Genomic DNA, 25,214 nt, shown 5'->3' on the forward strand with positions numbered 1-25,214 from the left:
ACTGGTGGTGGCAATGAGGCCTAGGAGTATTGGAGGCACATAAGTGCATATTTTGGGGGCAGCAACAGTGAATTTATTGGCTTCTTTAAAAAAACCTGAGGTGGATCATGTATAGCCTGCAGGATATATGTTGTGCAGAACACTATCCATTGTTAGGACCAATTCAAGTTTGGCAATGATAAATTCAGCACTGGTAGCAACAAACCTTTATTATTATTTTATTTTTATTTTTTTATTAATTAAATTTCTATACCGCCCTTCTCCAAATAGGACTCAGGGCGGTGCACAGCCTAAGTAAAAACAGAGCATACAAAATTTAAAAAACAGTATTAAAATAATTAAATATTTTGGCCGTAAATTAAAACAACCCAATTTAAAATCAATTTAAAATTTAGCTCAAGCCAGCCCAGCTAGTTGAAATAAATAGGTTTTCAGGGCCCGACGAAAAATCCGGAGGTCTGTTATTATACGTAACTCTGGGGGAAGGTTGTTCCAGAGGGTGGGCGCCGTCACAGAGAAGGCTCTCCCCCTGGGGGTCGCCAGCCGACATTGTCTGGCGGACGGCACCCTGAGGAGGCCCACTCTGTGCGAGCGTACTGGCCGGTGGGAGGCTATTGGTGGCAGAAGGCGGTCTCGTAAGTACCCCGGCCCTAAGCCATGGAGCGCTTTAAAGGTGGTCACCAACACCTTGAAGCGCACCCGGAAGACCACCGGAAGCCAGTGCAGCTCGCGCAGGAGAGGTGTCACATGGGAGCGCCTCGTCGCTCCCATAATCCCCCGCGCAGGGGATATATCACTGATGGCGCTAAAGAAGACATTTCACATTAGGCAAATCTGGTTGTAAACAATTTATTTTGGAGGAAGTAAGGGTTTAGAATAATTCTTATTTTCCTTTTTCTTCAACTACAAAAAGCTGAGGGATAAGTTTAGAGTGGGTGGATTCATTATAGTAATGGCTGCTGAAAAACTACACTTGGTACTGAGCTTGCTGAAATGAGCATCAGGCCTCTGATCATTAATGATAATTGGTGTGTCAGTCAAGCTGGTAGTGACATATAGACTATAGTCTACAGTGTAGCCTTGACAATAAGCTTCTAATTACAAGCACTTTATCCCAAAGGAAAGTTAGCCGGAGATATTATCAATTGCAATTAACCTATTTCATACATTTTTTGCATTATGGATGACATCTCTCTTCAAGAGAAATTTGAATATCCAACTTTAAAGAACATGTCCCGAACATCTCATGGACACACATTCAAAAATAAGTAGCAATCCACCATCAATCTGCTACACCAAGAGATGACAAACCTTTCAAATGCACTTACAAGCAGGAGCAGGGATATGTTAGAGCAGGGTTGTCAAACTCGTGGCCCACAGGCAGGATGGGTCACGCCCGGTTTAGCAAAGGGGAAAAAAGTTGAGATACATCATATGAGGATACCAGTTTGACACCCTGTGTTAGAGGCATTAACTGTCTCTAAAACAGTTAGTAAAATGGCCAACAAGAGGGGACTATATTCTAAGTTTAGTTTTGACAAATGGGGATAGGGTATTAGAAGTTGATAGGGGGAAAACTTGGGTTCCATTGATCACCAATGCACCATAATGGTTTGATAATATTACCCAGCAAGAGAAAGGAGTCCTAATCCCACTATATAGGGTTTTAGTCAGAATACTGTGTCCAATTCTGGAGAGTTCACTTTAAAAAAAGATATCAATAAGATTGAGCAAGTCCAGAGACAGGTAATAAAAATGGTGCAAGGTCTGAGGGACAAAATATTTCTGAATATGTACAACCTGGGAGACAGAAGGGAAAGAGAGGACGAGGACATGACTGAAATCTTCAAATATATTAAGGGTGGGAGTAAGGTTCCAGAAGGCGGTATTTTCAATATTAAGCAAAAATTAAGAACACGGGCATAATCTCAAACTGACTGGAGGGAAGCTCAAAAGTAACGTTAGAAAGCGTTACTTCACAGAAAGAATAGTGGAAGCTTGGAACTAACTTTCAGCAGAGATAGTGGGTGAATCATCAATAATTGAATTTAAACATGCTTGAAATAAACTCATGTCTATCATCCAACAAAAATTAAAATAAAAGATAATAATTAATAATTAAAAACAATAAATTAATTAAAAAGAAAAAAAGAAAAACTCAAAGGGCAGAATTGATGGACCATTGAGACTTTTTCTTTCCTCAGTTTTCTATGTTTGTGTTAATTTTTATTATATTATGTTTTCTTATATAAAGAGCCACTGTGGTGCAGTGGTTAGAATGCAGTATTGCAAGTTAATTCTGCTGACTGCCCACTGCCAGCAGTTCAAGTCTCACCGGCTCAAGGTTGACTCACCCTTTCATCCTTCCGAGTTCAGTAAAATAAGGAGTCAAGAGTGGTGAGAAAATATGCTGACTCTGCTTAAAAGGGGCTGTAAAGCACTGTGAAGCATATATAAATCTAAGTGTTATTGCTGTAATATTATTTATCATGAAAAATAACTATAAAAAAATATTCAAATTTTCTAAATTTCAAAGTCATACATAAATAGCGACACAGTATCCTTCATATTTGCATTTTATTAATTCTTTTCTGTTGAGCAGTGTAAATGTACAGGGCATCAATATGTTATTAAGTTATTATGATAACATTTTATATAAAAGCGTATCTGTTTGACATATAACATATCCCATATGTGTTTTCATTAGGAAATTTGAGGCATGAAAAACCTCTTGCTCCAATTGTGTTAATATTTAGCAGATGTGATAGTTATTTTAAAAAGTCTTCAGCATTGAATAATCTTAAATCATAGTTACCATTTGTTTTAATGGGAACTCCAAGGTTAATTAACTGACCGAATAAGAATTTAGGCTCCAATTCTGAAGTCAGTGATTAAATCCTACTTTCCTTAATTTGGATTATTTTCATGCTTCTATTTTCTCTAATCATAAATAAGTTGCAATAGCAAAGAAAGAATTTATGGTTGTGGAGCCAGTAATTGATGCCTAAAAATCTCTTCAAACAATTGAGTCTGATCTTATTCAGAACTTTTTGTGTCCACTCCCCTTCTTTATGCTAGAACAGTCATGAGGAAACTCATTTGAAACCAATTATGGTTTATTCATGGTTGTACACATTATGATAACTATGTACCAGCTCATTTGTTTAAAGCAAATGTACAAATCAACTTATAAATTTAAACTATAAATAGCTGAATTTTAGTAATATACAAAATTTAAAGTTCTACAAATGACAACTAGTAAATTTTCTTTCTTTCTATCATCTAAAAGCTAAACCATATGCAAATTTCCACAGATCACTAATTAATAGTATTAATTAATCAATTATTTAGCAAATAACACAGTGGACAGTGTCGATATACTGTACAGTTTAGATGTTGGACTAAAGTAGGACGTAAAGTAAGATTTGGATATAAGAGTGAAATGATACGGGGTTGGCTTGGATGATCTCTAAAGGTCCCTTGACTTGTTATTGTAAGAGACAGTTGCTGAGTTCAAAAAGTCAAACCGCAGAGTTAGCTAACTTTCTCCTTCCATGTCAAAATGCAGAACTAAAAACCACATGGGTCAGCATGAATCAGCTTTTCTGGCCAGCAACAAGGGGGGGCCTAGACATTTTGACTGATTTCACATATTTCCGTGTTTTGCTGCTTTTGGAGACTATAAGAATGTGTGTCTTAAACAGAACTTTGTTCAGATGTTAGATGATTATATTTCTGTCTGAATCTTTTGGCCAAAGAAAGCTTTTCTTGATTTCGAAATCCGAGTCCTTTGATTTTCTGCAACAGGACTACTACCAGAGAAACCCAGATGAAAGTCCATCTCAATTGTAGAAGCTCACTGGGTGATTTTTGAAAAATCAGTCATTTTTAGAAAAATCTGCCTGCTAGGGTTTTTGCGTGAAGCAAAATGGGAAGAAAAACTATTATTTCATTTATTTTAATGTATTATATGAGCTTGTAAGCTGTTGAAAATTATGATTTTGACAGCTTTTTTAAATCCATAAATCCGCATTCATACATACATACTTTGACCCCTGAAGAAAAGGCAGGATTATCAATCCAACAATTAAAAGGCCTGTCTGAACAATATTTCTGATTGTCTCTGAATTATGTATATAAAGTAGTATATTATGTATATAAATTCTATATAAAATAAAATAAAGTAAAAGATAAGAAACTTTGTTACTCATAATTTATGAAATCACTATAAAACACCTGATTTCAGTCTTAGAAATAACTTTTGTTATGTTGTGGGATCTAAGGAACCTATGCAATTCTACTTACAGTTACAGAACTAATTTTCAACAATCATTCAATTACGCTCAGTACAATGACTATGCATAAAACATACATGAAATAATTAGTGTGGATGGTCCTTAATTTAAAGGACACAAAACAGCTTGTAGACATCTGGTACCAAGCTGAAATGGGTCATTCAAAATTTATCTAACCAAATTAAGAGGAAAAGTGTTTCTCCTCCTGTGTCGGCATGTCACAAGATAACTAAACTGACTTCATAGGCCTGCCTGGGAATCCTTAGCTGTCAGCAGTGAATATGCAAAGGGCCAGCAAATTAAATCAACCTGCCAAACTGTCAATTTCAAGCCTCATGACTACATGAAAATAGCATCACTAGAAGAAATCAAGCATTGCCTTCTTTTGGGTTTCCTGGCACCTATTCAAATACTCATGCAGTTGTGGCTAATTTTGCATGCAAATTTCAGTCAATAAACTCAGAACAAGACCTCCCAAGATATTTCAAAGACTCTGACAGCATTTTTTCTGCATACCAAATCGACAGTAGTTGAAATTCAATTTCTATTTGCTAGTGTTTTACATATGCACAGTGTCCCTTCTACAGAGCTAAGTTAATGAGAGCTGTACCTGCTTTCACTCATATCTTCCCAGCCGTCTTTACTGAAGTTCTCAAGTGCACCGCTCATATCCTTGATGGACTGATTGCAAAGAGACTGATGTTCCACTAAGCTCTTTTTCTTTCCTGTTTTCAATTTAACATTGGCACCTGTATTCTTACACCTACATTGTCCACAAGCTACTTCTACTGTGGCTTTGGAGTCAACCATTTTTGCTTTGTCCAGTAAACTCCGCAGTTGTTTCACTTGAATCAACAAATCCACATTTTCATTTTTCAATACATTTCCTTCTGCCACTTGCCTCTTCAGAGAAGTTACCTCTTTTTCCAAACCATCTATTATTAACTGGAGCTTTGATTTGTCCTTCTTTGCTTCTGTGATCTTTTCCACCAATATCTTCAGCTCTTTTTCTTTGTCTTCTGCATCACCTGCATGCTGTTTAAGCAATAGTTTCAGCTCACTTTTATCCTTAACTAACCCTTTATTAATTTCCTTCAGCTTCTTGGATTCTTTTTCAAAGCCCATTATTCTTCTTTCCAATTGTGAAATCTAAATACAATACCAAAAAAAAAAAACCAAAAAAAAAACACTTTAAATGTTTTACATAGAGGATGGTCTTTTCAATATGACTTAATGTCCTATATAATCTCTGGAAATAAAATTGCATCCAACACAACTATTTCAAATAACAAAGTGAAAAATAACTTCAAGGTAATGAGAAGGAATGCCTTTGTATTGCAATACATCTGTTAAAAAAGGACGGATAATATAATAAATTGTGCCCCTACACAGTGACACAAAAGTGATATGAAACAAAACAATGCATATTTATAATATGATTGGGATTATGAATTGTGATTATTCAACATAAAAAAAAATTAATTATGTGGTAGTCCAGATTACAAGTTTAGCTTTGAGTTTGTATCATGATTTAAAACGAGTTTGTTGTTGTAACTCTGTATTGCAGCAGAAAAAAGTGAAAAAGGTGGCTTATGACTGTTTTTCACACTTGTGACTGTTGCAGTATCCCCATGGTCACATGATCAAAATTCAGACATTTGGCAACTGACTCATATTTATGACGGTTGCAGTGTTTCGGGGTCATGCGATCACCTTTTGCAACCTTCTGACAAGCAAAGTCAATGGGGAAGCCAGATTCACTTAACAGCCATGATACTAATTTAACAACTGCAGTGATTCACTTAACAACTGTGGCAAGAGAGGTTGTAAAGTGGGGCAAAACTCACTTAAAAATGGTCTCACTTAGCAATAGATATTTTGGATTCAATTGTGGTCGTAAGTTGAGGATTACCTGTACCATTTTTTGGTGGTTAAAAAAAGGGACATTATACCAAAATATCGATAACGAATACTAAAATTGGTGAGGCAGAAGTTACCACACCAGGCAAAACTATTATGCTCACGGGAACAATATCTAAAGAAGAAGTATTCATTCTTGTTTGAGATAAAGCAACTAATAAGGGTTATGTCAATGTATCTTTGAGCCTCTGCTGTAAGCAAATTTTTGAATTTGGGCTTAAGTAACGCAAGCACTGAGATTGATTGCTGTGCCAGAAAAGAAATTTCATACCTTAGATAGAAGATACCTTAACTAAATGTTCTTCATTCCAGAATTTCAAATTAGAAATTGCTCTAGAAGGAATTAATAAAGCGATTACTTCCTACTATAATCCAGTAGTTTGGGAAAGATATCTTCAAGGGTTCTATATTATGCCAAACCATTCTTGACAGTTATGTCATTAAAATTATGTATCATAAACTTCTTCTATCTCACGGGTGACAGCTACGACATCCTCTATCACTCAATTTGTTTTCCATTACTCACTCTATCCTAAGATAAATGAATGTGAGCATTTCTTGTTCTCAGTTATTACTTTAATATGTTTGTCATTTAGTAATAATGAGATGAGAATCTTCATTACCTAGAAATATGGCAATATACACAATCCCCTGATCTGCTGAAAACTACTGTACTTACAAGCTATTTTACAAATATAAAAATAAATGGACACAGCTAAACTCATTAGCTGGATGAGTGATTTTAAGTCAGTCACTGCCTCAGTGAGAGAGAAAATAGGAGGCAGGAATACTAGGTTCACTGCCTTGACTTGATCTATGTATCTCTGTGTTTGTGTGTGTATATGTCAGTGTATGTGCATAAAAGTGTGTGTGTGTGTGTGTGTGTGTGTGTGTGTGTGTGTGTGTGTAAGTGTTTATGGCTGGTTGCACAGTCAGCCAGATATTTAGACTGAATTTGGCATTTTTATCCACCTATTGAGATCTCTCAAGGACCTGGGAAAGACAGATGTGGTTGTTTGATGGTGTTAGAGGTATTGTCATAGGATGTAAACTGTTATGAACAAAGCTGCCAACTGAATGATAGTGATTTTGTCAGTGCTGATAGTGTTCAAGTGTTCAGTTGCTTTGGGATACCACCTAAGGACGCAGTAACCATTGGTATTGTCTGTGCTTTCTTTTGCCACAGTCATTTTACTTCTATTTGCAGGCCTTTGTATTTTGTGATTTTCTCCAGTTCTTTCTCTTCTCTTGTATTGCCACATCCACTCTCAAGACTTTCTCATCAATAATTGTTAAGTCTGGGATGTTGTTGTTGTTGTTATTATTTTGCCGCATAAGATCTTCTCTATTCTGTTCTGACATATCTTTTAAAAACCTATGTTAAATCTTTTACGAAATAGGGATGATATGCAGAAAGTTTTTTTCAGGATTATTTGTATAGGGAAAAAAAAACATAGGTTAAAACACACCTTGTTAAAAAGCAGCTGTTAACAGACTGCTCTACTTGAACAAACTATACATACTGTACCTCTTCTAGTGATGTGAAAACCTAATAGAAGGGAAGGGAATAATATGTCTTGTTTTTCCTCTTTTTTTCCTGGACACTTGGATTTCCAAGATCTGATCCTAATTATTTGTTAATACAGTGCAAAATAAGTACAGAACTATGCAATGTTTTTCATCTTTAAAGTGAGACACACTTTATATTCATAAAACCATATATTTAGAATAAGAATAATCCGACTCTGAGAAAGTGCACATTTGTTTTTCTGCACAAACCATTAGCTTGAATGGAGCCAAATATAGAGCATTGATTTCTGACACAATTTTGACAGAATTATTTTGAGTTATGAGTGGTAATTAAAAAAAATAACACATTGCTTATATTCATCAATGTTGTCTTTTAATATATGATCCCTTGCACTGAAATTGAGATTTAACATGTGGAGTTCAATATCTTACTGATTAGGATACCTTCTGTAATGTCTGTGCTGATATTTCTTTCACATTCTTCTTTGGAGTACTGTGGTTGACCTCATCTCCTTCACTAAGTTTATAGAGCAGTTCTTGAAGGAAGAATAAATAATACATTGTAATTCCAGTAAATATTCCAGTAAAGCAATACTAAAGCATTTCAAAGAAATGAGTTCATTGACTAAGAATATAGTGGTCTATTTTCTTGTCAAGCCATTTGATCAGTTTCAAATCAGTGACTTTTTAAAAAATCCTATGCTATGCTATAATTCTGGTAACATCATGATTTTTCTCCAGCTTTTCAAGGGCACATTAGATCTATAGGTTAAGAATACTATACTTCTATTTACATCTTCATACTTTTTTAGATTACGCCTCCTTGCTATAGAAATTGTCAATTTTGTTCTCTGATTTTTATCCCTTTTAGGAGGAATAGAGTGCCAGGTAAACAGAGCAAACAAAACTTTATGGGCCACTTATAGTGGGCAAAACTTTAACTTCTTGTTTTTGTAAGATGAAATATACACCGTACAGAATAAATCACATATGCCATTCCACTGAAATGTTAGAGATTTAAAAGAATTAAAAGATAAAAAAATCAACTGGTGACTAATAATTTATACATTGCTCTGAGCTTGGCAATATCACAACCTATTTCTCCCCAGACTAGATCCAAACTTTTGAAGTCTCAAAATTGGATTTATAATGGATTAGCCATTATGTACAAAAAAGGATATAATCTGAAATATGAATGCTACAAAATTGTTCGAACACTTAACTGCTGTAGGAAAATTATTTCTGATATAAGTTCTAACACTTTTCATAAGTCATTCCAATTAACTATCTCCTGTAAATTGCCAGGAACAAGTGAAAAGTCATTTACCCACAAATACACATCCTTAATTGCTGCACCCTTAAATCTGCAGTCTGCCCAAAAGTTGCTCCAATGTTTTCCAATGAAGTCAGTTCACATATTCAGCTGACTTTCATAAAATGCTCAACAGCAAACAATGGCGAAATGGTAAGTAGGTTATATAAAAGAAAATAATTATATCAAAATTGCTTAGAAGTTGTAAATATTAGGAAATAACATTCTTTATAAAATATACCTATGAATATGCGGGAAACATTTCCTTTAACCATCCCATTCAGCACTATACGTAGACAGAGTAGGTCAGGTATGATCTTCAATTTACAAACAAAGCAGAAGTGGAAGAAAAACATGCTACTCTCTGTAGGTTAGCAATCATCTTGGCATAAACAGTGACTAACAAGTTTGTTAGACTGAATTAGCCCTTTCTTTTGTCTTTGGAACTTGTCATGCCCAATTAAAACTTCTGTGTTTGTGAAATAAATGGAGCAATACTCTAAAGATAACAGAAGAGGGAAAAAATTGTGCAGCTGGGGAATATGTACCTTTACCTTGATATAAATCTATTTTCACCCATGTTAGTTCCAAGCATAGTCCCTTAGCACAGTGGTACTACATACATTTTCTACTTTTAATCTTTTTCAAAATATTCACTCATTTGAATATCAATTGTAGTTTTTACATCTATATTTACTTTTTAGAGACTTTCTTTTAGTTTTTAATAATAAACTGATCAAAGCATTCAATGTTGATCATATAACAGAATTAGATATATGAATTACATACAGGTACCATATCTTAACAAATACTCTATATTCTAGGTAGACTAAAAAATTGAAAAGGGATCTTTATATTTTTCCATGTTCTACAATATTCGGGACAAAAAATGTGACAGATGACAATGGGACTCATTAAAATGTTCATTTCAGTCATGCAAATAATTGAAATTTATCTGTCAGAATGCATACCATATATGGTAACATCATCATCATCATCCCTAATTTTTAGAGGAATGCTGCTACAAAGAAAAGCTCTACCTAGCCGTGTAATTCTGTTCAAGACAACATTTTTTACTCATCTATCCAATTCTCAGAGGCCTTTCCTCTAAGATAGAATAGAATAGAATTCTTTATTAGCCAAGTGTGATTGGACACACAAGGAATTTGTCTTGGTGCATACGCTCTCAGTTATATAAGCTATATACACTCTCAGTTATATAACAATATGGTCTTGTTTAAAGCAAGGAGGACCACTTAAAAAATAGACATGGTCCTTATGTGATGTTATACTATTTCTCCAAATACATATCAGACCACTTGAATATGTGATTACAGGGTATTATATGACTGTAAAAAACAACACATATTTTTGTATTATTAATACTGACTCTTGCCTATGGCAGCAAAACCTAAAAAAGTACTAGTCAAATTCAAATGAAAATATTGTTTCATAATACTCAATTACAGTCACTAAGAAAAAATATGAAAAGCCAGCTTTACAGGTCCAATGTGACTTAGTTTAATATAATTATATAGTGTAAGAGTCATGGCGGAGCAGTAATTAAAATGCAGTATTGCAGGCTAACTCTGCCTACTGCCAGGAGTTTGATCCTGACCAGCTCAAAGTTGACTCCTTCTGAGGTTGGTAAAATGAGAACCCAGGTTATTGGGGGAAATATGCTGATGTTGTAAACCAAAAGCACTATAAAGCAATATAAAGCAATATATAAGTCTAAATGCTAAGTGCTAATAACCAGAACAATGAATCAAATATGAAAGTGAAAGAAGTTCTGAAGAATATTGTTTCTTCATTCGTCTGAAGGAATCAAAATGTGTTATCATTACAAAAAGTAAAGAAACCATGAATATGAACTGTAAAATAATAGCTAAATTCTTAATTTGGATTATAGACTTATAATAATTTTTCATATGTAATCCATATGCAAAGCACTTACTGACTTAGCTCAAAATGTACAAGTATATGCAATTTTCCCCAGCAAGAACTGGGACCAGGAACTCTGCCACCAAACAACTTGGTCATAAAACGTGAAATCATGTAACCACATCAACTTACGACAGCCGTTCCAGCAGTCCCAGTTCCCATCATTAGGCAAAACATGCATATTCATAGCACCCCACAGTCACCATTTGTGACCTCCTGCTGGCTTCTCCATTAACTTTGCTTATTGAAACTGGCAGAGAAGATCGCAAATGGCACTCCCATGGTTGAGGATGCTGCAACTATGTTAATTATGAACTGGTTGCTTGAATAGTGATCACTTGTCCTTAGGGATGCTGCAATGGTCACAGATACAAGGACATTAAGCAAGGAGTACTTGTAGATTGTCACGATGGCTAAATCAAACTTACCTTCTCTTTCTTGCTGCAGACACATATTCAACTCTTGTATTGTAGTTTTATCTCTAGAGGCATGCACTTTCATCTGATCCAGTTCCTCCTCCAAATTCAGTCTAGAAATACACATAAAGAATTCAGTGTTACATAAAAAGAATGCCAAGAAAAGGTCAAGTAAGACACATGTTACAAAAATCGGAGCAGAATCAAAACTGTGGTACTAGGTTTGATCGATGCAATAGATTTATATAATCAGACTTAATGTGGAAAATAGATAAAGAAAAGAAAGATAGACAGTATCCCAATTTAGTGATCCAGAAGAGTCAATATTTTTATTGGAGAGGATGGAAGAGAATCTGTAGCAATTCAGAAGTTCTTGGATAATTCTTTGAGATATATCCTTGAAGGAGTGTGCCAGGAGTGGGTGGGGGGGGATGGAGGGGAGGTTGCACACGCATCCGCAGGGCAGGGCACATAGAATTATGGGTGTGGGCACCCGCACGCGCGAACCTCCCCTTCCCCCCTCTTGGCACGCGATGGCAAAAAGGTTAGCCATTACTGCTCTAAATTATGAACATCTTCCCTTTAGAGGTCAGGCTGATCCCTTTGCTAATGACCTTTTGGAAGCTTTTAAATATAAAACAGGGGGCCTATAGAGAATGGCAAATTGTCATTGTATATTTTCTATTATAGGGTTCTATAATTATTCTTATTAGCTCAAATATTCTTATTAAACATTGTTTATTTAATATTTTGTTATACTCTGGAAATTTTAATTGTATTTTAGTATATTGTAGACTACAATGAGTCTTAAAAGGTGTAGTTGCATACAAATGGACAAAAATAAAAAAAAACCTGCTTAGCTCCATAAAAGTATTATGTTCTAGCAATTTCTAATTCAAATCAATGAGTCTTCTCATACATTCTGATATCAGTAAAAGTTATGCAATATAGAAGTATTAATAGAAAACACTTTTTCTAAGATAGCTAAAAACAGAACTCTGTTTCTTCAATTAATCTTCATAATATTATTGCATTTTTTACCCTTTTATTCCAGAAAGATACCAATAAAGAGTCACTACAAATGTCGTAAATTGCAGGTACTCTTCATTTAGTGGCCACAGTTGGGACAGATAAATTGGGTGTTAAGTGAAGTTGCCATTAGCCATGACTGTGGGTATACTCTTACTTCAGCTTTCCTTTGCTTCACAGACCTGCACGCTTGGTCATACTTTTGAGGACTGTTGCAAAGTTACTCTTTCATCACTGAGAACAGTTATTAAATGAGGGTGTCGTTAAAGAAGGACTACCTGTGGGATGCAAAGGATGGCATAGCTCAGTATACTTTTATGAAATCCACCCAGGGTTTTAAGACTATTTAATCTGGAATTATCTTGAACCAGACATGATTTTTCAACAATCAAATATAAGCATGACCAAAAAAAAATTCCTTTGCTCATCCAACAGTCAGGTGCATCTTTTTACAACAAGGACAAAACATGATCTTTCCAAAGATGCTCAGCAACTGACAGCATTAGAAAGACAGAACAAATCTTGGAGCAGGTTCTGAGCTCTACTATGTAAGAAAGCAACCCACCCCCTCAGAAAACAAAACCCTATAGGGCCTATCTCATACACTGGGGATAAGACTATCGAAAGAATGTCAATAACAACAGAATGGTAAAACCATACTTTGATTTTTTTTTTTTTTTTTTTAGCCTTGTTTATATTTCTGAAAATGATGTAATGAAAACCTTGGTTAATTTGGGCTATCTCAAAGTGATTTCAATTTGATTATACTCAGCTAGTCCAGGATCAACATATTCTAGTTTTTGCTAAATGATCTTGCTTAACAGCCTTTGTAAATTATAGCTGATTGAATTTAAAAACAAATAAAAGCTGGGGCAAACTGACCGGCTTATCATTCAAGATATACAGTAGGATGAATGAAGTTATCTTCTTATTCCGTTGTGGTTTGCTTATTATTTTCCCTGCGGAGATGAATGATTCTAAAGGCAGACAGGGAATAAAGGAGCCTTGAATCCCACATTTTGGTTGCACGGGATTTGAAGGTTATCATCGTGCCCATAATTTAAAGAGTTGATGGATATGAAAACATATTAGTTAACAAACAGGACATTTATTTAAACACATAATTCTAAATAACTAAGTGCAGTGGTCTGCTCAGGTTCCTTACAGTATATAGCACCTGAATAAAAGCATTTTTTTCATGGCTAATGACCATTCAAGCTGCTTCATTTTTCCTTGTTTATGCATAAGATTTTTTCCTTATGCTTCAGCAGACAGATATGTGTATTTTATGAAGAAAAAAGACCGATCACACACTGTATTTAAAATTATATACTTGAGATTTTCTACATACATTTCTTTCTTTGTTTCTTTCATTTTTAGATGAGATGGAGCAATTGTTCTGAGTTTTGGGGTCTACACTCCTATAGATTGTTTTAAGCAATTAGTTTGAATTTAATCTTCGGAATCAAATAAAATGACTGAAGATGGATACTTATTTCTCACTGGTGCTTTAATATTGTACTTTAATTAATCATTGTTACAGAACAGCGTTTTGGTCTGTTTGATAGCTTTTACATCCACTTGCTCCTCTTATGTTTGATGGTCAACGAATGAAAATTTAGGAATGAGATGAATAAACTGCAGCAGGTTATAAACAAGATTTTTTTTTCAAAGTAAATTAATTAATGAGAAATCCAATAGGGACATGATTTTTCATGGTTCACTGAATGACTATGAGGTAGAATAACAAAAGAATCTGCATGAAATATATTTGGAGATTGACTCTATTACCTCTTAAAAGCCTATTGAAATACACTATTCATGGCATACTGTATGATGATAGCAGTATGGAAAGCAATCATTGTTAGAGCAAGCTGCTCACCTGATGTCAGAGCAATGCAGCTCCAAACTACCTTGAAACTTCTCCAATATTGCAAAGATAATATTTGAATCAAGCCTCAGTAGATACTAATCAAACTTAAAGCACAGGAGAGTTTACATTCTATTGTTACTTTAGCATTCAACCTAAATTCACTTTGAGTGAATTATTAATAAATTATATTAGTAAGTCCTCACAACCACAAATTCTATGTGAAAAATATTACTCAATCCTTTGGGGTTACTCTGCATTTTGCCTTAGTCCATTTAAGACTAAGAAGTAGAAGTACAGTAACTCAAAATCTCTTGCTGTTTAGTGGTAGTTAGAATTATTTTAAAATTAGTATCATACCTGTCTTTTGTAATCTCTGTGAGCTATTTTGCATTTAGATAACAATTTCCTCATTTGTATATAAACTCTTTCATAGCACACCCAATACACAACACACCCACAAGAACGTTTGGCAAATCGAAAAGCATAACAAAATCAAACAGAGCAACAGCAGTTTTTCTTCTCCAGCCCCAAACATTTTTCATATTGAACATCAGCTAGAAGATGTAATAAAATAAAAGCCCCTTTCCACGCTGCATTTTCCTCCAAATTAAAATTCCAAGCTCATCATAGAAGCTTTCCTTCAAAATCATGCTTAAATGGGCGTATGTACGCCTTGAGATAAATGAAAGCAACAGCTAGCAACAGAAAGGATTTTGGCAGAATTATAATTTTGAAAGTAGAATTGATATAATTATTTAATAATAATGCTCACATTTTTTCCCCTCTGTATTCTTGGAACAATGATTGGAGAAACATGATATGGTTAAAGAGAAATGATTAAGGAATGCTTTGTCTCTTCTCATTCAGTAAACTGATCTTCCTTGTCCTTCCCAAGGAAAGTAAGATGCCTCATAAACGAAACCAAACACTTTTTTTACTGTTTGCATTTCTTGGACCTTGTTACTTAACATCATTCTTATTACATCACATATTAATTGATTTTCTCCTTGCTTCATGAAAGGTAGCACTGCTTGAATGCAGGGACAAAGTATGAAAATGGCCTTAAGAGAGAGGATAACTGGGCATATAAGCATGATTCATCAAATGAAAACATTATAATGGTCATACCATTTGCATTTATGACCTCAAATAACAACCTACTAAGAAAATGCTCTCTTTCTCTCTCTTTTTACATGCAGGCACAAACACAAAAGAATGGTGCTATTTCCAGTATTTTTAATTAACTGTAAAAATTATTATATAAATTACATGAGCATTATAAAGCCAAGTCAGACAGGTAAATAGGGAGAGGGCATGGGAAAGAGAAGAAAACCATTTAAATTTCACAGAAAAATCTGTTCAGAAACAGAACTATGAATGTGAACTTTTCGGTGTGTTTATTGAAAGAAAATAGGCTTCCTTTTCCTCCATGTTGGGACATAGCATCTTGAGATATGATATTGAGCGATCATAAAAGGCATTTGTTTTATAGCAAATCTTCCCTGGAATGGGAATTAGAACCACATACCTTTTGAAAGGGCTCAGTAGCTACAAAAAGGTTGTAAGTACACAGTGGTTTATTAAGAATGCTCCCTGGCCTTAACACTTCTCAAAATAGGCACAATACAGTACAGACTAATACTTATTTCAGAATACATAGATGCCAAAGATATGGCAATTTCAGTTTTAAAGGAATTCTGCACAGTGAAAAGCTTATTTATAATTGCTGTAATACTGAAGATAGTAGTTCTGAAACACAAATAAGCATCTAAGATACTGTTTTCAGAACAGAAGTACACACGCACACACATAAAGAGTCTCTAAATTGCTGTTTTAGAGTATAAAATCTATTATAGATATAGAACAAATATAGAACAAAAAAGGCCAAAATGATGCTAAAAATTATGCGATCCTATGGCAAAGAAGGAATTAAATAAGGAATATACTCCTGATTTAATGGGCTTTATTTATCAGACTTTGGGTGCCTGAAGCACGCATGAGCAAAATCCCATTTAGATGTAACTGTCATTCTATTTGAGTGTACACATTGGTCCATTGCTCAAATTCAGGGTAGATAAAAATCAATGATTTTTTTAAAAAAATCAGATTTTTTTGATTTTTATCGAATTTATTTTAATAAAAAACTTTTGGGGTAAAAATCTATCGTAAGATAGTTTTCTATTTAAGATACATAAATAATTTAGTTTATTCATCATGAAATGGAGCTTAGTTATGTAGCATGAGGCTGTATATTCTGCAACACTGGGACTATCGGTGAGTCAACAATGGGTCAAAGGAGTAGCAGAGATGACAGTTGCTCTTTAAAAATTATGATTTAAATCAAGTTGATTTAAATCAAGCCTTTTTTAGTGATTTAAATCATGATTTAAATCAATTCGATTTAAATCAAATCCACCCTGCTCAAATTTTTAAAATATTTTATTCTATAGTTAAAATGCAGTTTGCAAAAAATCTTAAATTTAGGTTAGTGCATTTAGGATTTTTTTTACCCATGACTGATGGGTAAAAATCTTTGAAAAACCTTATTAGATATTATACCATGCTGCTTTTTCATTTAAATTAGTGATCAAAGTTCAAGTTGGAAAATTACATCTGAGATAAAGCATTAGAAGGTGCTATTGAAATTTCCAAGCATTAAAAAAAAATATAGTCCCTACTTTTTTCAGTAGTGACCACTGATCGTTCAAACTTTTCATGGAAAATATAGTAATTTATAATCTTTCTAGTAGTGTTATCAGATCTGGTCTGCAAAAAATCAGACAGCAAATACTGTGGATACATCAAAAAGAACCAGTAACTCTTAGTCTTCCCTATCATCCAAATACTATCATCTGAATTTTTGTAGTCCACATTTGAAGTCAACATTGTAATTGTTGATAGTTGTTTTAAATGGAAATAAATTTAAAGTTTGAGCAGTGTCCATTTTAGAGATTAGGAATTTATTTTAGATCAGGGGTATCAAACGCAAAGCCCGGGAGCCAAAACTGGCCCGTGGGGTGCTTAGATCTGGCCTGCAGGGCCGCCCTGGAAACAGCGAAGGACCAGCCCGTGCTGCCTCTGCCAGCAAAAACGGAGTTCTGTTTTTGCTGGCAGAGGTTTGTAGGAGTCCATTGCAGCTGAAAACGGAGCTTGGGATCCTGTTTTCCCTAGTAGAGCACTCAGGCCACCACAGGTGCCCCCAACACAAGTGATGCCGAGCTGGCCATGCCCACCATGCCCATGTCCACCGCAGCTTCCCCAAAGTCAAGCACAACCCTGATGTGGCCCTCAATGAAATCGAGTTTGACACCCTTGTTTTAGATTAATCACAGTGCAGTTAAAGAAAAAAACTGGATAAATGACTAATTTAATTTCTGCTAGTTTGGTGTAGTGATTCAGGTGTTGGCCTAGTTTGGTGTAGTAGTTAAGATTCTGGCCTAGAAACTAGGAGATTGAATTTAAGGCCTGCCTTAGGGATGAAAGCCAGCTAGGTGACTTTCAGCCAATTACTCTCTCTTAGCCCAACCCACCTCACAGAGTTGTTGATGGAGGGTAAATAGGATGCAGGAGTATTAGGTATGTTCACTGATTTCAGTTGAATTGAGGAGAGAGAGAGAATCTAATCATCATCACCCTGTGGAATACCTTTCACATCATCTCACAATATAGGTGGATAAAAATACCAAATTGAGTCTAAACATCTAAACATCTGACTGTGTGGTGAATCTTAATAAATGAAGTAAAGTCAAACTGAACTGTGGCAATGCCATCAAAGCCATAAATACCTGTCTGATAGCTATAATACAGTACACTGCTGGAATTATTAAGTGAACACAAGTGGACAGTTTGGATGGGAAAAGGAAAAAAACTGATTATCTACTATGTATTACATCCCCCTAATGAGGCCATTGGGGGGCATGAGCCTTGGTGGTACAGTGGTCTAAAGCACCCTGTTATTAAGACCAGCTGTCTGCAATTACTGCAGGTTCGAATCTCGCCAGGCTCAAGGTTGACTCAGCCTTCCATCCTTTCTAAGATAGGTAAATTGAGGACCCAGTTGTGGGGGCAATAAGCTGACTTTGTATAAATATACAAAAAGGATGAAGGCTATTGCTTAGCGCATTGTAAGCGCCCTGAGTCTCCGGAGAAGAGCGGCATATAAATCAAATTAAAAAAAAAAAAAACACTTGCGGCTCCGGAACCACATGTGACTGTTTGACCCCACTCCTGCAGATCCCTGGCCACCTGGTCGCATGACCTGCTCTCTGCCCCGAAACACTGGCCCAACCCGGCCATGGTCGAGTCCAACCTTGCTAACACAAGGGCTGGAGGGGTGGGAATGGGATCAGGGAGGAGGGTACACTGGAAAGGGGAATAAGCCTGCAGCTGAGGAGCAAGCACAAGCCGCAGTGGCGACTTCCCCGAAGACAACCCTCCTCCTCCTTCTCACGCGACCCCCTGGCCAGCTGTTGCAGAGCCGGGAGGGCGCGCACGAGCAGGGATACCCTCCTGAAGCAAGCGGCTGGGCTCGGCCAAAGCGCAGTGAAGGCGCACGGAGCAGGTGGGTTGACTGGCTGACGGGTGAGCATCTTTGGCGAGGGCGCTCCAGCTTTCTCCGAGCCTGATCCTCGGGGTGGACATGTGAGGTTTGGTGAGGAGAGAGAGAGAAAATGGGAGAAAAAGAAAAAGATAGAGAGAAATGATAAAATGATGGACGGAGAGAATGAGAGAGAGGGAAAAGAGAGGGAAACAAATGAGAGAGAGAAGGTGAGTGAAAGAAAGAAAAGAAAGAGAGGGAGAGAGATGAAAAAGAGAGAAAAATAGAAATGAGAGGGAGGGAGGGAGGGAGGGAGGGAGGGAGGGAGGGAGGGAGAGAGAGGGAGAGAGAGAGAGACCCATTTCTCACAGAAAACACCGGGAGCCACAAAACCTGGATAGACATGGCTGGGGGGGTGGGTGTCATGTGACTGGATGGGAGTGATGTTGAGTTGGCCACGCCCACTAGATTTTGTGACTCCCACTGTTTTCTGTGGGAAATGGGTCTAAATGGCTCTTTGAGTGTTTAAGGTTGCAGACCCATGCTCTAGTGATATTGAGATTATAGTTGCCCCAAAGAAATGGAGGTAAAGTTTAACTTCATGTCAAAAAACTGTCAAAGAAGAAAAACATGAATTGGCTGATTATGTAAGAGACAGCCAAGAACAAGCACTGGAAAAGTTCCAATAAAAATGGAATTTACTAAATATATAGAAAATGAAATGTGAATATAGAAATAGTGTAATAAAAACACAACTGGAATACTGCAAGGAAAAGCATTACTGGCTCAAATTTACAAAATATCAAGGAGGAAAGTGGATAAAAATAAAAACCTGGCAATGGGTTACAAATGGAATATTAAAAAAAAAAGAAACTGAAGGTTTGATTTTGGTTATTCAAAAGCAAGTTGTTCAAACTAATGCAGTCAAGGCCAGAATTGAAAAATCATCAAATGATTCAAAGTATAGGGTTATAGATAAGAAGGAAAAGAACCAGGAAGAACATTTTTTCAGCTCGTACAAAAGGATAACACAAACTGATTATAAACAATGACATAACACAGTGGTCAAAATGATTCACTGGAATATTTGTAATATATATATATATATGTGTGTGTATCTTCTTAAGTTTTCGCAGGTGTGCATATGCAAAAAATTAAAATCTCGGGTGTTTTCCCGTGCCATTATAAATAAGTTGGTTAAAATATTTAAAATCCTGGTTAAAATCCCATCTTAAAATCTTCTAAACATCCTTACAGAGCACTCTGCAAGGTCCTTTAAAACCTCAGCTAAAATCCTACCAGTGACTTTAAAAGTTTTTCTTAAAGCAACGTTTCGACAGGCTCACAACCCTGTCATCTTCAGGCTCTGTTTCATGTAGAAGCTATGGGTTCTCTGTTGCGGGGCCGGAGCTGTCGCTTATCTATATTTGCTGCTGCTGCCAATCGGAACACAGAGTTGCAGGCTAGCCAGCATACATCAGCAGCAGCAAATATAGATAAGCGACAGCTCCGGCCCCGCAACAGAGAACCCATAGCTTCTACATGAAACAGAGCCTGAAGATGACAGGGTTGTGAGCCTGTCGAAATGTTGCTTTAAGAAAAACTTTTAAAATCACTGGTAGGATTTTAGCTGAGGTTTTAAAGGACCTTGCAGAGTGCTCTGTAAGGATGTTTAGAAGATTTTAAGCTGGGATTTTAACCAGGATTTTAAATATTTTAACCAACTTATTTATAATGACGCGGGAAAACACCCGAGATTTTAATTTTTTGCATATATATATATATATATATATATATATATATATATATATATATATAATTACTCCAAAACCAAGGTAATGATCTTTCCTCAGCGCCCTAAGATGCATGTCTGGTGACTAAATAACCACCTAATAGAGCAAATCAAGGCTTTTAAATACTTCTTCTTTACTTCTCCAAAGGAGTTCAGCATATACGAGTGATGGCTAACCTTTTCTGGACCGAATGCCTAAAGCGCATGCCTGAACCCCCCAAATGCAATGTGTGCATGGCTCCCCTGCATGCACCCCACCCCTCAGCACATGCACACCGCACACGCCCCACCCCCGCACACATCGCACGGGCCCCTCGCACAGGCCCCGCGCATGCACGGCAGAGGCCTGATGACCGGCTGGCATGCACGGCGGAGCTGAACTGGAGCGACAGCTCGTGTGCCCACAGAGAGGGCACTGCATGCCACCTGTGGCATGCATGCCATAGGTTCGCCATCATGGGCATATACTGTCTCAAATATGGTCATAAGTCGAGGACTACCTTAATATAACAATACATTATAGCATCCTACATTTTTGGGAAGAATTCAGTGCAAATGACGGCCAACGCAAGCCAAAGAACTGGCAAGTGTGATTTTACCTTCTTATATTAATAGAAATAATAATTCAGCAGTTTTCATTATAAACTTCCTTGTGCTTTTTCCAACAACATCAAGGTTTCAATTAATCCTGCATTGTTCAACAGTGCTTTGTTTCTGAGCATGATCTCAAAAAAATATATTAGAATAATGCACTGTCCAAAACATATTGCCAGAATAGAATATCCACATTGACTCTGCCATACCACGATTTTGTGGTCAAAATTATTATTTATTCATTGAGTAAAAATAATTTCAGAAGTTTGAAAAAGCACCATATTTTTAATTGTGGGGTATTCAGTATTTCCCTAGAGAGGATCCCCAATAGCAGCTACATTTTTGAAGATTAGATATTCCAATATGATCCTCTCCAGATATCTTAAGACCAACTTTCAAAATTCCCAAGACAGTTATGTTTATTGGGAATTCTGAGATTAATGATCACAATTCTGGAAAACACCTTTCCAACAAAATTCTTATTGTCATAATTGACACAAAAGTAAATCATATGACGATGTGAAATTGATTTTATTATGGTAGTTCTAACAGCCAAATGAATAGCAATCTTTAAAATTCCACGACTGTGCTAATATTCTGATTGCTTTAAAAATGCAGGCACAAGCCTGAGCATTACATGGATGTCTCAAAAGAACAGAAAACTGTTCCGAGTTTCAAGCGTGCTCATCGCTAAATTACAAAATCAACTTGACAAAGGACATTTTAAAACATCATTAAAAGGCTAATTATGCAATGCCAACCAACTTCCTTTTGTCTAGTATGAAAGGGAAACTTCTTACTTTACCAGGGTGAATATAATCGTCTATGAATTATAAGATCAAAGAAGCAAACTGGATGTTTTCTAAAGTAAGAATTCCTTCACCAAGTTTTACCCTTACCGCAGCTAAAAGAGCTGTGAAAGGGATCAGCACTAAACCCGAAGGACAGGCTGTGCATAGAAAGAAAGAGAGCAACTCCCCCGTGCTTTTTGCAGGTCACTCTGAAGGCCCATGTTAGCAGATCTACTCCAGACCCTTAACAGGCGGCTTTGCTGCTACCAGTAATTAGCTTGGACAGCTCTGGCTCCAAAAGTAGCAGCAAGGCTACACCATAATGAGCTCAGCTGGGATTAGTAGGACAGGGCAAGGAACCAAGAGAGCCGAGGCATTCTGCATTGCGTATGTATCAAGGAGATCAAACAAGGATGGCTGGCTAGGTTATCCCCTTACCACCTCATTCCAAAAATGAAGCACGGCAGTGTGTAAAATACAGGCTAATGAAGAGCGACACCTCCAACAGATGAGAGCCACATTAATTAACACAATCCCTAGCTCATGCAATACTGTTTCATTTAGTGCTAGCAAATTTATTGTCACTGATTTAAGGGTAGGATACGCAGGGAGGGAGGGGGCATAGGAAGAGGCTAATGTTTGCTTCCATGTTTCTGGTAGAGAAAGATGATTTAATTTTGGGTATCTGAAAGGAATTCTCTGTTTGGCCCTCAGGACTCTACAAGGAGAAGATAAGCACATCAACCCCACATTTCTAAATGTATATGTATTTTAAAATAAAATAAAGAGACTCACTTTTCAATCAACAGCTTCTTGTGTTCTTTTTTAAAGTATGCCAGTTCATTCCATACTGCATCAGAATTTTCTTGACGCAGATGCTGGGGATCTGAACGCTCTTTTCCATTCTTATTGTTTCCAGGCCTGTAAATTTAAGAAAACAATTTTCTATGAAATAAATCACTTTTAAATGCCAAGTTTAAAAAAAGGCAAAGCTTCAGCACTTGATATTGCTACATTTAGTGAAATTATTGAAGCTCTCCTAAATGTTGTTCTAAGTAAATAAATCTGAAAGATGATAAATTGGAGATGGGGTGCCACACTTGAGACTTGATGTGTTTCTCATAATAGTATAATCTCTCTCATTTAATTAAATGAGACAAATAAAAGATATATATGTCATTCTGTCTTAGGGAAAGGTTTAGCATTATGGTTACTAACAATTCTTTAACAGGAGGAAACTCCTGAACAAAGAATGTAAACTTGAATACTAAATACTTTAGAATCCTATATTAAAACAGAGAAACAAAGTGGAGGAAGAAGATGGTTATAAGGAAAATGCAAGTAAAGAAAGCGAATTTTCTACAAAATTAAGAAAAAAAGAAAAAATACCTATTGATCTGCAGATCTGAGAAAATCAGTGAAATGGTAAAATCTGAATGATTTAAAAGGCCGCTACTTGGAAAGCCAAATAGTTACAATAGTTACAGACAACTCTGAAAACAAGGTAGAGATTATTTGGATAAAGAAAATTGTTGCAGCAGCAACGACCAGAGATATTGGAAATCAATAATAAAAAAAGATTATGGTATTAATGGCTCACATGCTTAGAATTTGGATCATACTGAATGAGTCAAGCTAACAGAAATTTGACAATAGGGTTGAGTGAAGGAACTCATAGTGAAGATCCTTAACAATTTCCTCTAGAAATAGATAATATAAATTCAACCTAGTTGACATTAAGAAAAAAATAATGTAGTGTCCATAAAGTATAGGAAGCAGATGGAGTAGCTTTGCAATCATTACTTGGAACACAAGTACTGTGTTATTGTGTGTTTACTTGGAACACTTTTACTACCTAAAAACAACAAACTGTACATGGGAAACAAATGCAAAGACAGTCATGTGCTTGATAAAAAACAAGTGCTACTACCACAAGTTGGTGAATTTTCAAGCTAGTATATTGACATCCAACTTTGTGAAAACAGATATTTAACAATCATGCATCAATTATTTGTTTTAATTATGATATTTAACACTCTATCTGGTTGATACACTTCAATTCGTCAAAACAGGGCATTCTAATTGTATAACTAATTAAAATCTCTGTTCAAATATGAAATTCTTTGGATGGCATTGCACAAAGTTTTATCTTTCAGTCAGTTCTATCAAGGCTACAGTATTGTTAATGTAAAACTAGATAAGATCAAGTACATCTCCTTACCGTACCAGTTTTCTGCCTGAGACTAGTTCAATTGTTTTAAGTGCTGCTCAGTAGCATGCAGCCACTTCTTGTTTAACAATTTCTTCTCTTAGCAACCATTCACAAATATGATGGGAATTAAAAAACCATTTTCCAACCAATGTGCTTTATGTCGTTTATGATCAAATTTTCTGTACCTGACAACAAAAGCCTTCAGTATGAAAACGATTAAAGTCTGGTCAGGTTCTGGTAGCAGTGTGAGGTAGCTGGAAGTTTCTAATCAACTAATTAAGGGGGAAAACCAGGTCAGGAATAGGACCTCATAAGAAAGAATTTTGTCTGAACAATCTTTGCAGTCTCTCTCTCCAACTCTCTACACACACTCTCCTCTCTCTCTCTCTCTCTCTCTCTCTCTCTCTCTCTCTTAGCTACCATTTTGGTCAATTGCAAAACTGCTGGAAGGGATCGTTGATTACTGCAACAAAATTGTTATAAGTACATAGATCATTATCTACAGTCATTATCTACATTTATTGCTAAATGGAAATCTTTTATGGAGTTTTTGCATAAAAATAAAAAATTGAACTTTTGGCTCAATATCATGATGTAACCTTAGAGAGAGGTTAAAATATAACTGTACTTTTAACTTTTGCAAAGAATATTGAAAGCCACTTTTTTGCATCTTCTATTTCTTTTCTTGCACTTTTTGCTTTCTTTTGTTCCCTTTTATTCCTTAATTTATTATTTTCTATTATTTTTTAATCTTTAACTTTTTTAAAAAATATTATAAAATGAAAAAAATGTTCCATTATATTTATTATTCGTTTATGGTTCTATACCAATCATGAAAGAAAAGTGCAATTATAGTAAATTAAAAAATATATAAATTACACTACATTTAAAAACCAAAATAGTTAATATGGGTTTCTAAAAGCCATGATTATTGGTAAGAATTTTGCAACCTTCTTAAATTTACACTGT

At 35.9% G+C, this 25,214-nt stretch overlaps 1 protein-coding gene across 1 annotated transcript in view; it reads right to left on the minus strand.

The window, feature by feature from the left end:
- The window catches only part of CNTLN (centlein), a 214,719-nt gene that overhangs the window by 79,518 nt on the left and 109,987 nt on the right, over positions 1–25,214 (minus strand). The window contains exons 12-15 of the mRNA XM_070935540.1: positions 22,829–22,954; positions 11,430–11,530; positions 8,190–8,281; positions 4,906–5,444 (exon numbers count right to left, since the gene is read on the minus strand). Of these exons, the coding sequence (XP_070791641.1) occupies positions 4,906–5,444; positions 8,190–8,281; positions 11,430–11,530; positions 22,829–22,954 (858 nt within the window). The remainder of the gene's footprint in view (positions 1–4,905; positions 5,445–8,189; positions 8,282–11,429; positions 11,531–22,828; positions 22,955–25,214) is intronic.

The sequence above is a fragment of the Pituophis catenifer genome, unplaced genomic scaffold (genome assembly GCF_029215685.1).
Source record: "Pituophis catenifer annectens isolate HBS135680 unplaced genomic scaffold, rPitCat1.0.hap2 SCAF_2, whole genome shotgun sequence".
Lineage (NCBI taxonomy): Eukaryota > Metazoa > Chordata > Lepidosauria > Squamata > Colubridae > Pituophis > Pituophis catenifer.